This window comes from Scardinius erythrophthalmus, assembly GCF_964197995.2.
Source record: "Scardinius erythrophthalmus genome assembly, chromosome: 22".
NCBI classification, from domain to species: Eukaryota; Metazoa; Chordata; class Actinopteri; order Cypriniformes; family Leuciscidae; genus Scardinius; species Scardinius erythrophthalmus.
The window spans coordinates 7,449,773-7,474,806 of NC_138242.1; the positions used below are offsets into that span (position 1 = coordinate 7,449,773).

At 38.8% G+C, this 25,034-nt stretch overlaps 1 protein-coding gene across 6 annotated transcripts; it reads right to left on the reverse strand.

Moving 5' to 3' along the window:
* On the reverse strand, positions 1-24,523 carry acbd5a (acyl-CoA binding domain containing 5a). Of its 6 annotated transcripts, none has more exons than XR_014029192.1 (14): positions 24,141-24,523; positions 23,697-23,814; positions 20,329-20,449; positions 19,469-19,541; positions 19,248-19,365; positions 16,790-16,999; positions 7,174-7,368; positions 6,965-7,050; positions 6,359-6,575; positions 3,331-3,530; positions 3,179-3,238; positions 2,756-2,865; positions 1,341-1,501; positions 1-1,299 (listed from the first exon to the last, which is right to left on the reverse strand). XR_014029192.1 is itself a non-coding variant. In XM_081352666.1 (13 exons), exons 2-13 carry the CDS (start codon positions 23,782-23,784, stop codon positions 1,489-1,491), a joined length of 1,491 nt encoding a protein of 496 aa, XP_081208792.1. In that variant the 5' UTR covers positions 23,785-23,814; positions 24,141-24,523; the 3' UTR covers positions 1-1,488. The 6 variants fall into 6 exon arrangements, 4 of the variants coding, with proteins under 4 accessions (XP_081208792.1, XP_081208793.1, XP_081208791.1 ...); XR_014029193.1 differs by having other exon boundaries at positions 24,087-24,149; XM_081352666.1 differs by having other exon boundaries at positions 1-1,501.
* Positions 24,524-25,034: the final 511 nt, after the last annotated feature.

A 25,034-nucleotide genomic window follows, 5' to 3' on the forward strand; every position in this document is an offset into this window, starting at 1 on the left:
CAGTTTTTCTAAAGCTTTTAATAATGCTTAGGTCTAACATATTGAATGACATGTATTGTAAGTGGTGAAACATGCGCTTATCATATGTCTTCTGTTTTAATAGGAACATAATGTTTCATCAGAACAAAAGCATCAAATCAAGAACCTCCTGCTCTATAGATGATTCAAAGTAGTACAGACATGAATAATATATGCAAATGCTACATTACAGTATAGTACAATTAAAATAGAACTTTGTGTATATATTTTTGCACATTTCTAATATACAATTATTAAAGGAATTATTGACTCATTTACACAAACTACAATGAAACACTTGTATGTCTCAGTTAAAAAAAACAAACAGCCTACGTAAATGATTCATTAGATTTCAGCCTTGTATTAGTTTTAGTCACTGTCTTCACATTCATCCAAAGTGCTTTACATTTCAAATGGATAGATTTCAATCTCAACCCTGCAAACATTGACAAAGGTTTAGGATTTCTCATGCACACAGACCTTGTAGTAACATTCAAATAATTCACCACAGCCACAAATTAACATTAGTAAATGTGTATGTAAATGTGTCTGCGTCGAGTGGACCCAAAAAGTAGTTGCACACTTGAATCACACTAACATTCGTCTGAGTGTCACTGCATCTTCAAACAAATGACGCTTATTTTATTATTTGAAATCTAGACTTTCTTTGCAAAAAGTTCTTGAAGTGTGCTTGTTATCTCTATTTAAAATAAACGACACTTGCTTTAATATTCTGTATCTAATGCAGTGACGCGCCGATTCTTGTTTTATTAAGTGTGGTTCAGCGTCTACACACTTTTAAGGGTGTCTGATGGGCCAGATCTTTCAGGAATCATGATATTGAGCGGATGAGGAACATAAATCTCTATATTGCCTTTTGACCCTTTCCATAAATTTGCAAAGCAAAGGGTCACTTAAATACGCATGATTTTTCTCATTATGGCTTTGATAAGCACCACAGATCACTTGAGTAAAAGTCAAGACTAGATATTAACATGAATAATAAAAATGTTACACTTATTACCTCTAACAAATTTGCGGTCCGAAGCCCTTGATGTGGGCTGAGAATCAGAGAAATCATCAGTGCATCTTAATCTTTGCTACAGTATTAATGACAGTTAGCAGCTATGAGCACAGAACACTGAATGATATATAAGTGACATTAAAGTTAGAATTATGCATGTCTATTAACTGGGTTTCCATAACTACTACGAAAGATAGTAATTCTACGTTTAATTACCCAAATCAGGGATTTCTCACTTTGTTAATTTTACATTGCAGCTTATCGGAAAAAATGATAAGCTGCAATGCTGTACATTCACTCAGTCTTTCTGTTCGCTGATTCTCAAGATTCGTCATCATCATAGTGCAAAAGCAGGAGTTAGAGATCACGGGACAGGCAGAGAAACGCCCTCCTCCTCCTAAACGCAACACGCCTCTCCTCTGGATCCAACCATCAGTCCATTCCTTTCAGTTGATTCTTCTGCAACAAGATGAAACAATCTTAAAGTCACCATGAAATCAAAATGGATTATTATTATAACTGTACACATCATATTTTTTAATTCATCTGCCCTTGTAATCTCCAATCAAAATAACTTCCCCTCCTTCTTACATCTCATCTCTTCTATGATGATGTTTACTGGCGTGAGGGCGGGGCAACCTGTCACTCACATGAGATCCACCAATAGCAAACCACAACCATCCAATCCACTCCCCTTATGGACAAAATCAAGTCTCGCCCAACTTTTGTTCTCGTTTGAGAAGAAAAGACCATTGCAACTTCTGTTTCATGCCAACTTTAAACATACCTGTTTTTACATGCATTTTCCAACTTGGTCTTATTTTATTTAATCCGAATATGATCATATCTGTTAATAATTACCTAAGCTATGTTCAGACTATGCAGTGTTCACTGTAAACTGGCTATGATTTTTAAAAAATACTATGAAAAGGTTTTGAAAATGTGGCATCTATTATAATTTGCAGTTATACTTGCACAGTATTCTAGCCTGACGTCGTCATACTCTGATATAGTCTGATAGCTGTGATTATGGGGCGTTTCAACCGAACCAGGAAGGAAAATGCCTCTGCACTCAATTGGATAGACCTACAGCCAATCAGAGCAATGGAGTAAGTGACTCAACTGCACGCACGCTGGAAGAAGTAGAAGAAGAAGATGAGTGTAAACGATCTTTGCCGGTGTTGTAAAAGTCAGTCAAGTCAAAGAATTTAAAAAGAAAAAGTAAAAAATCAGTAAAAAGAATTTAAGGATGCACAGAGTACTTACCAACACGATCATCATTTTTGAGAGAAACAGTAAAGGGTGAATGCATATACGAACAAGTTCTCCGTTAAGGATTAGAACTCGACAGCAAACAAATCTTATCGCAATTCGCAACCCAATCGCTCTTTGGTGACGTGGATGATTACGTTACTGTTAATCATCTGTCCATCATCGTATAAAGCCCGCCCTTACAATTTGATTGGTCTGAACAGCTCTGGGTCGAGCATAGTTGTTTAGGTTATTTGATGATTCGAATGCCATTTATTTGAAAACGATATATTTTTGTTACATTATAAATGTATTTACTGACACTTTTAATCAATTTAATACATCCTTGCTGAATAAAAGTCTTAATTATTGTTTCTTTTTTTTAACTTTTGAACAGTAGTGTACAAATGCAAAAATAAAAAGAATAGCATTGCGTTACATAGCTAACATGACAGTGCGTACCTTCTCCTGCGCTGCAGATACAGACGGATGAGCCACTGCACCACAAACGGCCAGATGGCGGCAAAGGCCACAGTTCCAGGAGACACATCAAAAGGCCACCAGGATGGCTTCTGTAAAGTGTAAATAGCAAAACAATTATAATAATAACAAAATGCAAATATTATGTCAGCACTCGTTCTATGGCAATGGCATAGTCACATGAAATGATCTGGGACATGAAGTAACTGGCATTTTCTATGACCAGGGTACAAAATAACATTTACAACTGTGCATTTGGCAGACATTTTATCAGTTCAAGCATTCACCGGGAATTGAACCCATGACCTTGGTGTTGGTAGCTGTCGGAGCTACAGGAATGCTCTCCTACTTAGTCTTAAAACTCTTAAAAACATCCCATCAATCAGTTTATAATAATGACTCTACCTTCTTAGTTTTATTTACAGGTGGTGACAGGTAGTCTGACGGCAGCGCCAAGGATCGGGCCTGAGAAGTGGCACATGACAAATGAAAAATGTTAGATTTCAGATTGAATCCGTGTTCTCTATCCTGATCTGATAAAGGGGAGGGTTTGTAACCTGTACGGCTGTCAGAGCTTCTAGCGTGTGCAGTCTCTCTAACACGCTCTGCATGTCTTCCTGCAGTCTGGCCAGAGCACAGATGATCTGTTGGTTGAGGTTCTCCATCACAGGTCCACCCGTCCCCCAGCACTCCCCATCTCCCCCACTGCCCTGCTGTGGTCCTGCAGGCCCGGAGCCAGAGGCAGGAGACCTGGACCCTGATACACACGAGACAAACAACATTCTGTAGATCATTAACAGACTTCAGCTCTGTTCCAAAACCTAGTGAACTGCCTACCTAGGAAGCATTTTAAGGCATCATATGTGCACTCAATGCAGAGGTCTTTTTTGTCAGGAAAAGTTTGTTAATACTATTTTGACCGAATCAAGTTTATTTATAAAGCACGTTATACAATAGATTGCTTTAAAGCTAGAGGCTGTAAAGTATTAAACATGAAAACAGTGTCAGTGTCTCCTTCAATTAGAATTTTAACTTCCTTTTCTACTATAAAGCGGCTCTCCCGTACGTTCATGTTTTCACTCGCGGACGTTTGACCTCTGACCTCGACGGACTGAACAGAAAAAAGAACCGGAGAAGATTTCCACGTCAAAGAAGGCGGAGCCTCAGCGCCACATCAACCTGTTATGTAATCGCAACGGACCAATGGTAGTTCGAATGCATTTAACGGCCGGAAGCAAACTTTTCTTGAAAGTTTGCTTTGAAGAGCTGTTTCGAACTCCTGAAACAAAACCCCTGATACGTTTTGGCCTGATTTTGCTTGAAATCACATCACACAAGTTCGTTCTTTGATTTTGCTGTTGTAATGCACCATCGTAAAGCCCAGTGGTGGACAGTAACAAAGTATTTTTTCTTTGTTACAGTACTTAAAGGGTTAGTTCGTCCATTTAAGACATGAAGTTGTATGCAATCCTTACCAGCACTATAGTGCGTACACACTGACCCACTCTGTGGTCACCTCCCTGGTCAGAGTTCTGGCCGCTCGAAGTTTTTCAAGAAAGTATTCCCGGTTAGTTTCCGGGGCCTCAAAACTGTGCGTTTTTACGTGAAAAAATTATATGCGTTTCAAAGCTTGATTAATTTACATCACAAAAAACACTCCGGGCAAAATTCATATCTCAGTTTTAATCGGCACTATTTTCTTTCCATTTCTATCAATCCGCGCTGCTGTCAACGTCAACAGTGCGCACATTCCGATCAGCTGTTCCATATAGTGTTAACACAATCGAATGACAACGACGTAAAAAGTACAAAATTAACAATGGTGCGAACTTGTAAATTCCCAGGTTGTGACCACAAGAATGTGCCGGGATCACCGTTCAGATTCCATCGTTTTCCTGTTTCGGATAGCTATTAGACCGCTTTGGCTGGTTGCCATCGGCTACTCTGCAGGAGCTAAAATATCCAGAATAAAGGATTTTCGTGTGTGCAGTGCTCACTTCAGCGCAGACGATTACATCCCCAACCAAGGAGAAAAAAAAAAAGATTTTAAAGAGTTTTGCTGTACCAGTAGGCCTACCACAGGTAAGCTCTATTTACTAACTTTATGTCTAAACTGTACGGTAAACAAGCTGATGTTTAGACTCCAGTAGAAATCACGTAAAAAGAGGTCTAATATAAAAACAGTATATAGGGATATAACGATGGAATCTGAACGGTGATCCCGGCACATCGGAACGTGCGCACTGTTGACGTTGACAGCAGCGCGGATTGATAGAAATGGAAAGAAAATAGTGCCGATTAAAACTGAGGTATGAATTTTGCCCGGAGTGTTTTTTGTGATGTAAATTAATCAAGCTTTGAAACGCATATAATTTTTTCACGTAAAAACGCACAGTTATGAGGCCCCGGAAACTAACCGGGAATACTTTCTTGAAAAACTTCGAGCGGCCAGAACTCTGACCAGGGAGGTGACCACAGAGTGGGTCAGTGTGTACGCACTATAGTGCTGGTAAGGATTGCATACAACTTCATGTCTTAAATGGGCGAACTAACCCTTTAACTCTGGGTGAGTATCCCTTTAACTGAATTCACAAGTCTGGCTGAAATTTAGCCAAGAACCGTGAGATCCTTGGAGTGCAATAAATTAAAATAATGTTTAGGTCTCGATGGTCAGTTGTTTGTGAACAAAATCTGCTGTAATACATGTCCATATCACCATCTCAACGGGGTAGGTTTTACGTTAAAAAAAACAAAACAACAACCCTAAACTTAACTGTAAATTAATGCAAATCATTGCCCATGCATCTTCCCCGCTGCCGTAGCAGATCAAATTCTATAAATCTAGTATGTTTGCATACTGTTCTTTTTAAAAAATGTATGCATTTATCCCTATGTGATGTCTGTTTTTATGTTCTTTGTCAACACGTATTTTGTTTTTCCTCATTTTCAAATACTATGCTATATCTCTAGTTTATAAGTAATAAACTAAAACAAGAATTTTCTTACATGCAGATCAATACATATGTATTCTGCATCCACTAACATAGTGACTAGTGCTGGGCTGGCTACTTGACAATTCATAACGAAGTCAGACCCAACAAACCCCCTCCCTCCCCCTTATGTAATATAAAAGTATACAAGTATATAAAATTAACATTCATCCATTAGTACTTTTTACTTTTAATCAGTACTTTTATCTTAAGTTTATTCAAATCCAAGTACTTTTGTACTTTTACTAAAGTAAAATTGATAAGGAGTATTTAATACTTTTACTGGAGTAATACTTTAATAGAGTATCTGTACTTTTACTCAAGTACCTGATTTGTGCAGTTGTCCACCACTGCTAAGTATACTTAGGTTTTTACACGTATGCATAAAGTGTCGTCAATTTTGTCATCAGCTCCCGGTAGCGGGATGTTTGCTAACAGTATAACGCTGCAAAGGTATTTCAAACTTCTTAAGTGAAGAACGAAAAAGAACTTCGGCGTGAGTATATCGGGGCCTTCAGTAGACAAAAGCAAGCTAGCAAGGTTTTGAAACAGAGCTTATATATGATCACTACTGTTTTTGGCTGCTAGGTTTTACCTCTTCCCCTCCTGACCACAGAACTGTTACTTCTGTTCGCAGGAAGTCCCTGTCTCTGAGAAGCTCCTCCGCTGCTCTGTCCATCTTCTCCTCCATGCTGTGCACCTTCCTCTTGTCCCAGCAGTTCCTCCTGTGATCTGACCTCGTCTGTGGAGGACAGCCTGCTGTGGCTCTCCTCGGCCACGTCCAGTGAGTGGTTGATGTGTGTCTCAGATCCCTGGTGTCCAGGGGCAAAACCACATGCATTGCTGACATTTTGCTAGAAATCTGGCAAACAATTGCAGAGGTGCTCTGCAGAATTATGGTGCGGTCACGTTTACTTTGGTTGGGCAAATTTGCACAAGCGAAATCCAGTCATTACAATAAGAATCCACACGATTGGGAATTTCATTTGAGGGTGAAAGATTTCCCAACACACATATTCTGGCCAACAGAAACTGCTTGGTTTGAAACATTGCTACACTATTGACAATAGATAATGCCTAACCTTTGTCCACAACATTTTGCCAAAATTTCAATAATGTGACCGCACATGTATCTTAAATTCTCAGCATCAAGTAAATTATGGTTGGGATATGATGGAAGTGTAAACTGAAATCTGCTTACTTCCTCTCCACCAAACTGGTCGACAGAGTCACAGTACACCTCGCTGTCCGAATCACTGGCCACATGGTGAGAACTGGACACATCTTCTGTTTCATATGCAAGACATTGAGTCTTTAAGATCAGATAACTACTGATAGTGTGTTCAAGATCTTACTTTTAAAGTCTTAGTTATATAGGTAAATGATTACCTTCAAAGTCCTTTTCCTCACCTTTGATGTGTCTGTTGAGCTCTACGATGTCTCCAGCATGGTTAATGCTTTCAGAGTCTTCTTCTGACTCTTGCCTGTTCAGATCAGACATAGACCCGTGTGTTCCATTGTTAAGGACTTTATGTTGACTGATATTGCCGTTAGATACCGGTCCTTTAAGTCTCCCTGTAGAAGCCCTTTTCTTCGGTTGTGAGGCTAAAAAAAAAATGTCAAAAAAGCAAATGTATTATTATTGCATGTATCATGAGGAAATTTAGAGTTGCTTACCAACGCAAAACTGCTCACAACTCTATATGGGTGCCAATGTACTGCTAGGTTTCTAGGGCATCTAAGGGCCCTTTCACACCCGAAAGTCTGCACCAAGGTCCGAACCAAAGTTCATGTTTTGATACATTTGGTTAGTTTTGGTTTGGTTTCACATTGCAATTATGCGAGTGCACTAAAGAACTTTACATGACGTACTTGCGTCCTGTCGTCATCATCTATATGGCTGCATCTTAACATTGATTGGTTTGTAAACGGACGTGCGTCTGACGTCAGCGTGTTGTCAATTTGGTGGGTAACTTTGACAAGAATGAACAAACAGATGCATATCGTTGCCACTATACTTTTATTAATATGGCATTACTCCCTGCAGCACCAACTATACTCGAGGCTAGTTCAAATTCGCCAAATGAACATCCTCGTTGTGCAAACATTTAACCGTCGCCGGCAGGGAGATAGGTCTGACTGCAGAACCGCAGAACCATACGTCATAGCAGTGTGAGGACGACAGGCCAGCCTAACAGTCTGGTGCCAGAAGTGGATACCATACATTTCCACCTTTCATATACCATACCTAAACCTACCCATCTCCACCCCCTGATCCCTAAACCCACCCCTAAACCTACCCATCTCCACCCCCTGACCCCTAAACCCACCGCTAAACCTACCCATCTCCACCCCCTGACCCCTAAACCCACCCCTAAACCTACCCATCTCCACCCCCTGACCCCTAAACCCACCCCTAAACCTACCCATCTCCACCCCCTGACCCCTAAACCCACCCCTAAACCTACCCATCTCCACCCCCTGACCCCTAAACCCACCGCTAAACCTACCCATCTCCACCCCCTGACCCCTAAACCCACCCCTAAACCTACCCATCTCCACCCCCTGACCCCTAAACCCACCACTAAACCTACCCATCTCCACCCCCTGACCCCTAAACCCACCCCTAAACCTACCCATCTCCACCCCCTGACCCCTAAACCCACCCCTAAACCTACCCATCTCCACCCCCTGACCCCTAAACCCACCCCTAAACCTACCCATCTCCACCCCCTGACCCCTAAACCCACCCTTAAACCTACCCATCTCCACCCCCTGACCCCTAAACCCACCCCTAAACCTACCCATCTCCACCACTTAGATGCATTTACCCCGCCCACTTCCGGCATCAGACTGTTAGGCTGGCACTGTCATCCTCACACTGCTATGACGTATGGTTCTGCAGTAGAGGTCTGCACTCCCGCGGGAGTCCCGCGGGACCCGCGGGTTGCGACGCAAAACAGTGCGGCGCGGGACAAATTTTGAAAGGTCATTGCGGGCGCGGGCGGGATGATGGAGGTGCACTTGCGGGTGCGGGCGGGAGGGATGATACGCTGCACTCCCGCAAATTAAATATGAGTGTAAAGTAAAATATATAAATGATTAAAGTAGCGTACATAATTTGTAGTTTTGAGGGAGATTCTGTTTGGCAGCAATAAAAACGTTTTAAGCAGCCTAAACTTGTGGATGTTGTCCTTTGGAGTACGGGCGGGGCCTAATCTCACGCACACTTGTTTAGAGACAATTCCTTCCCGCTGCTCCGTGTTCGAACTCGAAAGCTCAAAATAGACAGCAATAACATTCTAACATTATCTAATATATAATTATATATATTAGATAATAATATTACCTAATCGAATAATTTTTTTTTTTTTTTTTTTGGTTACTGTTAGCCTACTAGTGAATATTATGCTGTTCGTAGGCCTAATATGGGACTGTTTCGTGTTTTGGTGATCACATTTTAAATGTTTAAATGGCCTGTAGTCTAGGATAAAAATGATCCGTTTAACAAATGTTCCTATGTGTGTAGGCCATGCCTAAGGCTGTTTTTATGTTACATGATAATTAAGCCTATTGAAATTTGGGCCGATTAATGTTTATATTTGTTGGCGTTAGTTACTGTAAGGAATTATGTGCGCACGCATTTTTTTTCCAAGACCTTTCGTGAGACAGAATGTGAACATCCATCCTGCTGCCTGCCGTCTTGCGGGCATTTGCGGGCGGGAGCGGGACATAATATCACAGATGCGGGCGGGAGCGGGACTAAAAATGACAAATCTTTGCGGGAGCGGGCGGGAGCGGGACTGAACACTGCGGGAGCGGGCGGGAGCGGGCGGGAGCGGGACTGAACATTGTGTCCCGCGCAGGTCTCTATTCTGCAGTTCTGCAGTTGGTTAATATTGCCAGCAGGACGCAGGACGAATGCGTGTGTGTGTGTGTGTGTGTGTGTGTGTGTGAGTCAGACGAAACACACACCTAGGTTTAGGGGTGGGTTTAGGGGTCAGGGGGTGGAGATGGGTAGGTTTAGGGGTGGGTTTAGGGGTCAGGGGGTGGAGATGGGTAGGTTTAGGTATGGTATATGAAAGGTGGATATGTATGGTATCCACTTCTGGCACCAGACTGTTAGGCTGGCCTGTGTGTGTGTGTGTGTGGCGCGCGCGCGAATCAGCTGGAAGAAACGCTGTGGGCAGGACTGCACATAAATATTCTTCTTCAGTTGATTCTGGCTACGTGGGAACCACCGGAACTTCCTGTAAATGGTCTGGAAGTCCGAACCATACAGAAAATGCTTTCACACTGGAAATAAACCAAACCTTTGTTCAGTTTGATCCAGACCGAGACTACCTCTTTTCGTCTGACCAAATTTCGTCTGTTTGGTCCGGACCGTGGTCTGGGGGAGGTTTCACACCTGTAATTTTGATTCGGACCAAACTGAAAAGTCCGAAAGTCCGGACCAAACAAGGTAGATGTGAAAGGGCCCTTAAAGACTATTCAACTTTTAAACTGGAGGTCTCCTACAATAGGTTTAAATGCATCCAAGGTTAAAAAGAAAATAAAAAAAAATTCTCATAACATACAGCAGCATCTTTTCTCACAGTATCTGAAAGCCCTGTTTACACCTGGTATTAAGATGCGTTTTGGCCGATCGGATCACAAGTAGATGAGGGAGACACATTCCCGTTTACACCTGGTGTTTTAATCTGTCTCTTTTGTCCACTTTCAAACACTTCTGTCCTGCATTTCTTCGAGGGGAGGGTCTATGGGTGGGTAAATGTATGGGCTTTTTCAGATCTTTCGATCTAATGGACAAAATAAGCTCACGCAATGTACATTTGAACACGCTCGGAGATGACAGAAAAACATGCAGAGAGAATCAGCTTTAGTTTCTGCTCTGACAGCTGTAAGACCAGCCGAACACTGTGTGTGTGTTAGAAATCAGGAAGTGAGAGAACGTTGTGCTTGATACGTTTTCCGTCTTCAAACTAAACTTGGGTCTAAAGAAGACAAAGTTTAAATCCTGTCTGCCTAGTCAAGTCAAGTCAAGTCAAGTTTATTTATATAGCGCTTTTCACAACACAGGTTGTATCAAAGCAGCTTCACAGTAATAAATTAGAACAATACATCAATGTTTGTTTCTAGTGGAACGTCTACGTTCGGTAATGCTGATCAATAGTATCGTTGATTGATTAATTCAATTAAATATCCCCAAATATCCCCAACTGAGCAAGCCAAAGGCAACAGTGGCAAGGAACCGAAAAACTCCATCAGGTGACCTAATGGAGAAAAAAAAAAACCTTGGGAGAACCCGGGCTCAGTCGGGGGCCAGTTCTCCTCTGGCGTTTATGAACTAGAGGTCGGATTTAACTGTAGGATTAAAAGTATTATATGAATGCCTGGCTGAAGAGATGCGTCTTTAATCTAGTTTTAAACTGGGAGAGCGAGTCTGAGCAACGAACAGTATCCGGAAGACTATTCCAGAGTTTTGGTGCTAAATGTGAAAATGCTCTCCCTCCTTTGGTGGATCTGGATATCCTAGGTATGACCAAAAGCCTCGAATTTAGTGACCTTAAAGAGCGCGATGGATTATAGGGCGATAGAAGATCGGTTAAATAGACTGGAGCTAAGCCGTTTAGGGCTTTATAAGTCAGTAGCAATACCTTGTAATTAATACGGGACTTTATAGGTAACCAATGTAGGGATGATAAAATCGGTGTTATATGATCATATTTTCTTGATCTAGTTAGAACTCTAGCGGCGGCATTTTGGACTAACTGTAGCTTGTTTATTAAGGATGCAGGACAACCGGCTAATAACGCATTACAGTAATCTAGTCTCGAGGTCATGAATGCATGAACTAACTTTTCTGCGTCAGAAACTGATAGCATATTACGTAGCTTAGCAATGTTTCTAAGGTGGAAAAAGGCTGTTCTTGTAACATATGAAATATGATTTTCAAAAGACAGGTTGCAGTCTAATATAACACCCAGGTCTTTTACTGTAGAGGATGAAGTAACAGGACATCCTACTATGTTAAAGTTGTATTGTGAGAGGTTTTGTGGGTGGTTTTTTGAACCGATAAGTAGTACCTCTGTCTTGTCTGGATTTAATAAAAGAAAATTATGCGTCATCCAATCTTTTATATCTTTAACACACTCTGTCAATTTGGATAATTTAGCGTTTTCATCTGGCCGTGATGAAATATAGATTTGAGTGTCATCAGCATAACAATGGAAACTAATTCCATGTTTCCTTATAATATTTCCAAGTGGTAGCATATATATTGAGAATAATAGAGGGCCTAACACAGATCCCTGCGGCACTCCATAGTTTACTGGAGTTATGATAGATTTTTCTCCATTTAAATAAACAAAATGGTAGCGGTCAGATAAATACGATCTAAACCAGCTTAATGCTTGTCCTTGAACACCAGTATAATTTTGTAGTCGATCTAAGAGTATTGTATGATCTATAGTATCGAACGCAGCACTAAGATCAAGTAAAACTAATATTGAGATACAGCCTTGGTCAGAAGCTAAAAGTAAATCATTTGTGATTTTAACGAGCGCAGTTTCAGTGCTATGATGCGGTCTGAATCCAGACTGAAACTTTTCATAGGTGTCATTTTCTTGTAAGAAAGAGCCCAGTTGAGCGGACACAACTTTTTCTAGTATTTTAGACATAAAAGGTAGATTTGAAATGGGTCTATAATTTACTAGATTATTCGGATCTAATTGTGGTTTCTTAATGAGAGGTTTTATAACTGCCAGTTTAAATGTTCTTGGAACATGACCTAAAGATAAAGACGAGTTAATAATATTGAGGAGAGGCTCTTCCACTACAGGTAACACTTCTTTCAATAGTTTAGTTGGTATGGGATCTAATAAACATGTTGTTGTTTTAGAGGAAATGATAAATTTATTTAACTCTTTTTGTTCTATGGTTGAAAAGCACTGTAATTGTTCTTGCGGCGTGATAATTGAGGCTGAATTATAAGGCGCGATTGAGGATTGAACGTTTACAATTGTGGTTCTGATGTTTTCTATTTTCTCAGTGAAGAACTTCATGAAATCATTACTACTAAACTGTAATGGAATACTTTGTTCAGGAGACATCTGTTTATTTGTTAGTCTCGCCACGGTGTTAAATAAGAACTTAGGATTGTTATGGTTGTTTTCTATTAGTTTGCGTAGATGCTCAGCCCTGGCCGCTTTTAGGGCCTTTTTATAACGTGACATACTGTCTTTCCATGCGATTCTAAAGACCTCTAAGTTGGTTTGTTTCCATTTACGCTCTAAATTACGGGTTTCTCTCTTTAGAACACGCGTAGTACTGTTGTACCATGGTGCTTTACTTTTCTCTCTGACCTTTTTTAATCTAATGGGCGCAACAATATCCAATGATCCAGAGAGAATGGTGCTCATAGTGCTAGTTAGTTCCTCAAGTTCATCTGTTTGTTTGGGTTCACTGAGCAGCTGAGACAGATCCGATAAGCTGTTTGAAAAATTATCTATGGTGGATGGAAGGATTGTTCTGCCTAATCGATAACGCGGCGCAGCATGATATATTACAGGAGTACGTAATATGCAAGTTACCATGTAATGGTCAGTGACATCGTCACTTTGTGGAATGATATCTATATCGGTTGGATCGGTTCCATGTGATATAATTAAATCGAGTGTATGATTAAATCGATGAGTCGGTCCGGTAATGTTTTGCTTGACCCCAAAGGAGTTTAATAAATCTGTAAACGCAGCCCCTAACGCATCATTTTGATTATCTACATGGATATTAAAGTCTCCAACAATTAATGCTTTATCGAAGTTAACTAATAGGTCTGAGAGAAAATCTGCAAACTCTTTTAGGAAATCAGCGTAAGGCCCAGGCGGTCTATATACGGTAGCCAAGGCTAGAGATAATAGGGATGTTTTTCGAACATCTAAGAGCGTAACATTTAGTACAAGTACTTCAAATGAAATAAACTTATAACCCGTTTTCTGAGTAACATTGAGAAAATCTCTATAGATTGTTGCAACACCGCCGCCACGACCATTCAGACGGGGCTCGTGCTTATAGGAGTATCCTGATGGAGTAGACTCATTTAAACCGAAATAATCATTTGGTTTAAGCCAGGTTTCAGTAAGGCAAAGTACATCGAAGCTATTATCTGTGACTATTTCATTTACAATAACTGCCTTAGGTGTGAGTGATCTAATGTTTAGAAGACCTAGCTTTAAAAATTGTTTTTGATTACCAATAGCAACATTTTCTGGTTTAATAACAATTAGATTTTTTCTAGATCCTGCAGTAGATTTATGATTTGATCTCACTAAACGAGGAATAGACACAGTTTCTATGCAATGTTCTACACTATTTATATCAGTTAAATTGGTGCAGCAGAGACTATGATTTGGACTTTTGTTTACTAGTCAAAAGGTATTTAACATTTTGGAGATGTTATCTGACAGAAGATCCGATCCGAATCTGCTTGGGTGTAAGCCATCAGCACGGTAAAGCCTAGGACGCTCCCAAAACAGATTCCAATTATTTACAAAGAGAAGTTTCTGCTCATTGCACCATGACATTAACCATTCATTAAGCGCAAATAATCTACTAAACTTTTCATGACCTAGTCGATACGTGGGAAGCGGTCCTGACACAATAATCGTTATATCAGGCGATGTGCTGCGTACCGTATCGATCAGATTCCTGAAGTCTTTCTTCAAAACCTCTGTTTGGCGCAGTCTGATGTCGGCCCCTCCCGCGTGCAGGACAACGGTTCCGACGCGCTCGTTCAGAATCTCGGGAACGTGAGCAGCGATTTCAGAAACACGAGCACCAGGAAAGCAGTGACTATGCACCTTACTTTTATTTAACGTAGCGTGTACGTGTCGAACGATGGAATCGCCGATGATCACAGCATCGCGTTCTGTTTCGCGAAGAGGGGAGAAGCGGTTTTGTGTGGATATCTCGAAAACCGGGAGGGTCGGAGAGAGTTTTCTTGGTCTAGACCTGACTCGCGACTTCCGCTGCGGAAAAATCCAGGCTTCGTGATGGCATGTTGGAGCCGGAGTGAACGAGACCATGGCTGATCGCGACCTCGACGTTCGGGACCGATGTTGAGGAACGCACGGAGTAGACGAGGTCGGAGTCAGCGGGTTAGTAACATTAATCTCTGATTTGTGTGCCTCGGCACGTGATGTTTCGAGAGCCAAACGCCGGTCTATCAGCTCGGCTTTTCTTACTAAAAGGTCGTGGATCTGTTTCTCAACAGCTTCCAGCTCAGACTGCACCGCGTGCAGCTCAAATGTGTCCTCACCTGCACCAAAAGGTAGACTACTTACATTTGATATATTCGCCATTTTAACAGATGGACAGTAAGTTAAGTTAGCAACGACGCTACCAGTGGTGCTATCAATATTAATACTAATTTATGGCTTAAGTCTTGGATATAATCCGTCTTTTCAGTGGTACGGGTGTAGAGTAGACGCACGATAGGCGAAAAAATGTTTGTTTGTAACTTAAATGAGTGCGGAGAAGACGCAGCCGTGATCCACGGACGTAACCTATAAGAGTATCCAGCGTTGTGTGCCTTTCCTAATGTTAAAGCGTTAGGTCAGTAGATCTATGTCTTTTGTGGCTGTTCACATTCGACCACATTTACACTACGGAAGCAATCCGGACTAACATGTTTTCAACTACCTCTGGAAGTGGTCGAAAGTGGACAAGCTTAAAACTTTTTAGACCCCGTTTACACCTGTATTTAGCGTTGTCCACTTGTGATCCGATCGATCAAAACACATCCTAATACCAGGTGTAAACAGGACCTGAAACGGTTCGATAAAGGATTCGGTCTCTCTAAACCCCGGTTCTGATTGGTCAGACGGCCCAGTCTGTTGTACTCTCAGTGATACGAACAGTAACGATGGCGTAGGTTTTATCGTTTCAAGCCGATAGACAAACATTGGAAGAAGTATTTGATCAACCTAATCCACAACTGGAGCAGGACTTTTCTAACTAATACGTTTTTATTTTGTTTGTCGTATGTTGTAGATGAGACGATGGTTGAAGACAATCATTGAAAAATCATTGCGAAAATTTATTTTAATTCACATCCTCATCATTTGGAAGTGCATGCAAGGTGCATTTTTGCAAACGTATGTAAGTTCGTGCAGGAAGTGAGGCTGGAATTACTGACGACTCGTTTTGGGAGATAATAACTCAATTTATCTGCAGTTTGATCTTTGAAACTATGCAAGACATTTTACATTCACAAACAGCTATATTATATTTCTGGTTTTTCACCCACCTACATCCAAGACATGCTGCAACATCATGTTAAAACATGTCTATTAAATATTCCCAAAAAGAAAAGTATTTATGACTGTTCTGCTTTAAGCTTTGCTGCACCAAATGTTACAAACATCACAGAAAATATAGACACATATTTAAATCTCTGCTTGTTATTCTCCTGCCAGGCTGCAGTTGTAAATAAGAATTTGTTCTTAAGTGACTTTCCTGGTTAAATAAATACAATGAATACCTTACACACTACATGAAAGGTAATCTCAGAAAAAGCTAAATAGGGGCACTTTTAAGATGCGGTCATAATAACAAAATTTCGGTTGCACTTTATTTTACAATACGTGCAATTTCAATGTACTTTTTCAGTGTACTTACCCACAAAAGTACTGAGTATTGTAAAGTAAGGTTCAGGGTAAGTACCTATTTATTACCCAGTTAGTGTCATTACTTCAATAAATATATAGTATGTTATGTTCATGCGAAATTTTGCAGGCACAAAATGTATATTGTTTATTGTCATTATAGTTTAGTGATGTATGAAGCACAGCTGACTTTTAAACCAAGCAGCTTTCTGTTGGTTAACGAGGCAAATCCACATGAACCCTTTGTGAAATCTGCACGGGGAAACTCCTGATTGTGTGGATTCCTATTAAAATGTCTGCGGTGTGTGTGCGGTAATGTGACCATATATTAAGTTATGAACAGTGGTTATAATGATGTTTACCTTTTTTCACCTCTTTAACCTCCTCTTCTTCGTCTTTCTCCTCTTCTTCCTCCTCATTATCATTTTCTCCATCTTCCAGCTCAATTAATTTAGTCTTTGGCATTATTGCTGTTTTGACTGAGAAACTGTCCAGGCTGCCGTTCATCTCCATCGTCCTGATGATGCTTTTCGTGACACTTTTGGGTGGTGACGTTAGCAGGCTCCCAAAGCCTGGTTAGAACAACAATACATATGCTGTATCAATAGATGATGCTTTGAGGATATGTTCTGCACACTTTATAAAAGGTCTGTTCTATCAGGACTGTCTACAACCCTGTACAGAAGCCAGCAATCTACTCTAATAATAGCAGTGAGGGAACAACTGAGGTGTCAAAGGAAACACCTGGACTATGGCACTATTAACTAAGAGCACTGGGAGAACACACTGATATCCACTTGCCTTCAAGTTGCCTAGCAAATCTTTCCAAGCGGGCTGAGCATGAAACAAAGCGTGATAGTTAATTAATGTAAACAAGATGTTATAATTGTTTACATAAATACTACCGTTCCTACGTTTAGGATTGATTTTTTATGTTTTTGAAAGAAGTCTGTTATGCTCAGCAAGGCTCCATTTATTTGATCAAAAATACAGTAAAAATAGTAATATTTTGAAACATTATTACAATTTTAAAATAATTGTTTTCTAAATTAATATAATTACAATGTAATTTATTCCAGTGCTGGCAAAGCAGATTTTTTTAGCATCATTACTCCAGTCTTCAGTGTCACATGATCCTTCAGAAATCATTCTAATATGATGATTTGCTGCTCACAAAACATTTCTTATTATTTTCAATGCTGAAATGAATTGTGTTGCTTAATATATTTTTTAACATTTTTATAATAATAATTTTTTTATATCAATTTAAAAGATTTCGCTGTCACTTTTAATCAATTTAATGTGTCCATACTGAATAAAAGCATTTTTAAAATCCTATTGAATGTATGTGTATTAGTATATATATATATATATATATATATATATATATATATATATATATATATATATATATATATACACAGTGCTATGCATAAGTTTAGACACCCATGCTAAAGTTGACTAAAAAGAGGAATAAAAAATCATCTTTTTGAAATTGAACTTAATGCCTTAATTTAAAAAATTAGGAAAAATCCAACCTTTAAGGACACCAATTTTCTTTGTGAATGAATAATGTATCATAAATAAATAAATGTTCTTCCTTAAAATACAGGGTGCATAAGTTTGGACACCCCTATGTTAAATTCCCATAAAGCCAGGCAGATTTTTATTTTTAAAGGCCAGTTACTTCATGGATCCAGGATACTATGCATCCTGATAAAGTTCCCTTGGCCTCTGGAATTAAAATAGCCCCACATCATCACATAGCCTTCACCATACCTAGAGATTGGCATGGAGTACTTTCCATAAGATCATCTCTCGCGAACTGAACTAAAACCATGCCAATCTCTAGGTATGGTGAAGGCTATGTGATGATGTGGGGCTATTTTAATGGCCTTTAAAAATAAAAAATCTGCCTGCCTCTATGGGAATTTAACATAGGGGTGCCCAGACTTATGCACCCTGTATTTTAAGGAAGAATATTTATTTATTTACGATACATTATTCATTCACAAAGAAAATTGGTGTCCTTAAAGGTTGGATTTTTCCTAATTTTTTAAATTAAGGCATTAAGTTCAATTTCCAAAAGATGATTTTTTATTCCTCTTTTTAGTCAACTTTAGTATGGGTGTCTAAACTTATGCATAGCACTGTATATATAGTCATATGCATTATTTTCTAATGATGTTTGCTCCTATTACAATATAATTATTATAAAACTTCAGGCTTTCCAGATGTAACTGACATTTTTACAAAAATTAATATGATAACAACTGCTGTGAAAAATTTGATGTTTGATGATGAGTTTTTTTACGATTTGATTCATGTTTAATTTGAATTCATGATCCAGCTACGTGTTCAGCACTTTTGATTTATTACAAGTTTGATAAATAAGAGAACATTTTGAGGATGTTTCCTTCAAAGAAAAGTACTATCATAGTCATATTTCATCCCAAATTTGAAGGGTAAAAAAGTAAACAAGTATATTTTACATTAAGGATATTAAGCCTAATTTTTCAGACTTTATTTTTTGGCATTGAGACATTATTTACATGATAGTTAGGCACATTTTTCCTTGAAAGTCTCATTTCCGTAATACAACAAATGAAATGCTGAAAATGTCTGGAATTGATACCATGTTTTTTTTTAAGTGCTTAAATTATAAAATGATTATTATTGTTCTTACCAATAAAAAAAAATATGTATATATATTTGTAACAGAAATATTAAAGGTAAAAAAAGAAGAAGCATTTTTTCTTTTGATTTTTGGCCAAAATACAATTTGTGTGAGACCCGAGAGGGCACTATTGGTCAGTTTACCTGAGCTCAAATCTGACACTTGCGTTATCCTCCTCTTTTCATCAACGACCTCATAGAACGGTCCAATGATCTGCAGAAGCTCCTCTACCTCATTTGTTACAGGCATACTTTCCAGAATCTGTTCAGCACATATAAAACCAAGTTACAACAAAGCTGAAACGCGAACAATTACGTTACATACTACATTCTCAAACACTGCTAAAGAACCCAAAACATAATACCAGTTTCAAGTCATCCACATAGGCCGCCATCGCCTCCTCTTTTGGCATTTCTCCAAGAGAATTCCACGCATCCCTAAACACAAGCACCATGAAGGGTCACTTCACTGATAAGCTCCATGTCAACACTGATGTTGTCATCTCAAGCACAACCATATCAGGAGTTTGCACATTTTAAATCAACTCTCAGGACGAATGTATAAAAAAATGGAGGAAGAAAAACAGCATGAAACATAATAAAATGGTATGTGTGGGAAACCTGACTCTCTGTCGGTTACATTAAAGATTTTCGACAACGATTTTAAAATACGTGTTTACAGAAGTACAAATGGGGAACTTTCAGAGCGGTTTTAAAAAGTTACTAAATAATAGGAATCAGATGTTACTGATACTGATCTGTTATTTCACTGAACTTTAAATGGACTAACAGTTCAGTTTCAGTAGGTCACTGACACTGGTCTAAATTATGTAGACTCATACTGGCAATCTGGCATAGACCCCAAAATGACATCTCCAACTTTAGTTGTTGTAAATCTTGAATACTTTGGAGCACAGACTCCGGTCTCTTTTTAAAGAAGACACTCAGCAGATTATAGAAGTGAAAAAATGTGAATTTAAAGGTGAAATATGTTATTTTAACATCAATAGTTGCACCAAGTGGAACTGCAAAACTGTCAAATATGTGAAAAAAAACGTCAAATCTTTCAAAATCAAGACTTTGTAAAAGGACAAAATAAGGCCTATTTAAAAGTGATTCAATTGTAAAAAAAAAAAAAAAAAGAAACCTTTAAAAAACTATTAACATTTATAACTAAACATTTCTTTATAAATGTACAAATATGGACATTCAGCAGGTTCAATACCATTTGGCTTTGCCAACGGGGTCCCAGAATCCTGGACGGGGGATGCTGCAGGGGCCTTGTGTTGCTTGCTTGTAGTAGCTATAAAATTTCAGCATCATGTCATTGGAAGGCTGAAAAGAACCTGTTTGAAAAACAAAAAATACTGTAATATTAGAGATTTGTCAAGAAAAAAAAAATCTTTTAAATGATAAAAAAATCATATTTTTTTATTAAATATATATATATATATATATATATATATATATATATATATATATATGTGTGTGTATATATATATATATATATATATATATACACACACACATATACATATATATAAATACATGTTTTTATATACAATATATACTATTTTATACATTATAAAATAATATCAACTTTACTATATATATATGTATATATTTACTATATATGTATATATACAGTAGTCAACATTTGAAGTGGATCAAAAAAAATTTCATCAAAGTTGCCCTAAGACAAGAACGAGTATTGTTCAAAATTCATGTATAACTTTGATGAAGGGTTTTGATCCACTTCAAATGTTGACTACCATATATATATATATATATATATATATATATATATATATATATATATATATATATATATATATATATATATATATATATATAAATATATATATATAAATAAATAATGTAAAAATATGATCCATTCTGAACCATGAATTCAACCAAATTATGTGAATTCACATAAAAAGAAAAAATGCCATCATGTCGTTTTAAAGAAGGCACTATCGGTTCTTAAAGGTGAACTAATTAACTTTTTTTACCTTAAATGAACAGCTTCGGAGTCATTGGAATGGTTATATTACTTATTTCGGGTTGAATGGTGGTCGTTTCGCACCCCCCTGGTGCCCGTGAGCGGAAAATACGCACTTGCAACTATTGTCACTTTTTGAGTGAGCAAAAACGCACCGTTTTTGTGTCTGTCCCTTTAAAAGCAAATGAGCTGCAGGTTGCGGCACAGAGGGCGGAGCTTCAACAGTTTGTGTCCTTTTACATCACACAGACATGCACTGACAATGTCAAAAATGTTAGCCTTTTATGTTCAAACCGGAGTCAGACAATGATGGAGAGACTCAAGAAGAAGTGACAATATGTAGAATGCAACAGGACATTTCTGATTGGTTTATGAAGCTGATGTGTAGTTATCTTCTAGTCAGTGATTAGCATATTCTGTCTTGATAATCTATAAATCCTGTTCCCGGGGGCGGGGTTTATGTAAATTCTAGGGTTGGTGATGTCACTAACCCAGGAGGAATGTTAACCCACAAGAATGTCGTGTAGTCAAAAAAGCAATTTTTTTAAAGGGGTGGTTGATTATGATTTCACTTTTTTAAATTTAGTTAGTGTGTAATGTTGCTGTTTGTGCATAAACAACATCAGCAAAGTTACGACGCTCAAAGTTCAAAGCAAAGAGAGATATTTGCTTTTAAAGAAATCGCTTTTTAAGGACTACAACAAATGGCTGGTAGGGACTACACGAGCTTCCTCCCGTGTTAGTGACATCACCAACCCTAAAATTTACACAAACCCCGCCCCCGGAACACGATTTACAGATTATCAAGACAGAATATGCTAATCAATGACTAGAAAATAACTACACATAAGCTACATAAATTCATCAACTAACAATACAGAAATGTTGTCTACATGTTGTCACTTCTTCTTGATTCTCTCCATTTTTCTGACTCATAAAAGGCTAGGCTAAACGTTTTTGAAATTTTCAGTGCATGCAGAGAATGTCTAATAAGGGGAGAACTTCCACTCTCAGTAAACTTCCGGCTTCTGAACTGGTTGCAGTTCCACTCTGGCTCCATATGAGGGCGCTCACAGGACGAGTGCAGAATGAATGGAGGTCTATGGCGCTATACCCCTCAAAATCCATTTTTCTCAGGATATAATTTTTTGTCTAGTAATTTGAATGTTGTATTCGAAAGGAGATGCAAAGAAATTACACATTGCTGGGTGTTAGATTTGTTAGAGTCACTTATTTGCCTTAAAAAGTCTTTTGAAATGTCAATGACGTCATACACATCGTACGACAAGAGATACTGCTTTACGGCAATCCTTCAGTCACTTTGGTGCTTTCGCGCTCTGCACTTTCTTTTCTCTCGAGGCATCGACAACACAGCTGACACAGGTAAATACACGTGCTAGAAGAGTTTTTGTTTTGTTGTTTTAAAAGACCACGCCGAAAATACACACACACACACACACACACACGATGCCATCAAGCGGTATCTCTGGTCGTAATCAGTCCTTCACTGACCAATCAGCGTTCATTAGCAGAATGCTAGCGTGTTATGGCCATCAACAACTCAACCTGTAAGAAATCGAAAGGACACAAGTACTCGTTCATTCAACTTTCGACCTATAACCCATGTTGAACTTGCAAAACCTACAATCAAATCTGAGATTTCTCAACGGCAATCAGGTGAAAGAGACAAATTTAGCCGTCTAGCTCCATAGACTCCCATTCATTTTGCACTCATGGGCGATCGCCCCCAGTGGAACTCTGGTGGAACTACAACCACAATTCAGTACAATAGGACTTAATAGGGAGTGGCCAGGCTCTCCGTAGACAGGCTCTGGTGCATGTCTGTGTGAGGTAAAAGGACAGGAGCTCTTGAAGCTCCGCCCCCTGTGCTGGGAGCAGCAGCTCATTTGCATTTAAAGGGACAGACACAAAAACTGCGTTTTTGCTCACCTCAAAAAGTGACAATTTTAACATGCTATGTACAAATATCTGTGGAATATTTTGAGCTAAAATTTCACATACACACTCTGGGGACATCAGAGACGTATTTTACATCTTTTAAAAAGGGTATACCACCCCTTTAAAAGCAAATATCTTCCTTTGCTTTGAACTTTGAGCGTTGTAACTTTGCAGATGTTGTTTATGCTCAAACCGCAACATTACACACTACCTAAAGTTAGAAAAGTTAAATCATAATCAACCACCCCTTTAAAAAAATGATTATCTTGTATTTCACAAAATAAATACATAAACAAACAGCATATTGGTTTGGGGTAAATGAATACAGAATTAAAATTTTTGGGTGAACTATCCATCTACAGAGAAATACCATAAGCATGTCTTTAGCATGTTGTCATAAGGTAACACATCACCAATCAGCACACGTTGACTGTGATCAGGGCTAAAAGCACATGAGCTGTTTCACGTCTAAACCCAGCTGAATGTAGGCTAATCGCGTTGACCATAGAAGCCCGAAATAATTTCTAATTTGATTATGAAACTGCGGCGATCAAATGGAAGTAGGTGAGGGGTCGCGTGCACTGCTGCAATAACACACAATACACTATCTGAATGAGGTCAGATCTACTCACCGTTTGAAGGTAAACTTTGGATCACTTTGACAGCAGCATTGAACCTCTGCTCGTAGACTGGCTTGTTGTCACCCTCCATCATGACCATCTAACCGCTACAGCAAGATCCGGATCAAACCTACAGGCAAAGTTACATTACATATTACCCAATTTATGAAATGCATTTTCCTGTCACAGTAAATCTAAGCTGCTCATTACAAGTTCATACGACTATTTATCATTCCAAAAGAAGTAAACAAAGCCAAAAACAACCCATTATGTCTAGACCAACCCTGAAGGACAAGTAAGACATGGCCGAAAGTGCACCGAATACTATTTAATGTGATATTTCTAGATCAACCTGCATTAGAAATTATCGAAGCGACGAAGCACTAGCATCTGATACTTTACCATTTGCTGTTCTACCTGGTGTGCTGGTGAGACTACGACCTCATGAATACGTACCTGACAGTCAACATACGAAAGCCTTCCTCGTGTGTTTACTGGGAATTGTAGTTTCTTTAGAGAACGAAACTGCCGAGGGTTTTTCAGCAACGTTATTTAAATCCTACAAATACCATAGTTCTTAACCTACACGCGTAACATTCTGGGTAATGTAGTTCATCGAAGTAAGCTTACCCAAGGGGGGTTATGACATACAAACCATACCTAGCTACGAACTTTGAAACTGCCTAGCAATATTTTGACCCATATGTCTAAAGAAATAAATACGTTTAATAATTCTATGCGCAATCGACGCGAAGGCAACACTGTAGCACTTAATGAAACACATCAAAGCGTTCCGTCCCTCGTTACTAAATGAATTGTAAAACTACAAATCCCAAAGTTCCATTCGCTCAGCAACGCTGTATATCAGCTGTGTTGATAGGTGACGCTGTGTGACGAAAGCGAGGCCAGGGGGAATCAGACTCATTTCACAGAATCGGCTCTTTTGAACAGATCCTTGCAACGAACCGTTTGAATAAATAATAAAATCACTGATTCTTTTGCGTCAATACGTAGTTACGTCACCACGTGTCCCTGAGATCCTGGCATTACATTTCAAATGCTCATTATTAAACCATGTTGACACATGTTTCTGTTTATTGGTATTTCTTTCTCTATGACGTTATAGGTAGGCTATAGGGTTGTATATTGTAATTTATCCCATTTGCTACAACTCTCATATGAACCTAAATGTAGGCTAATGCGGATTAAATTAGGCTATACAATCACCATTTCTCATGTTTTTGTGCAAGTTATAACCAACTCCTTTTCGTATGCGTGTTGATAAATCTGTCATTTAATCAAGTCGTCAACATATTTCCAGTGTGTTTTGTAATATTCCTGCCTGCTAAT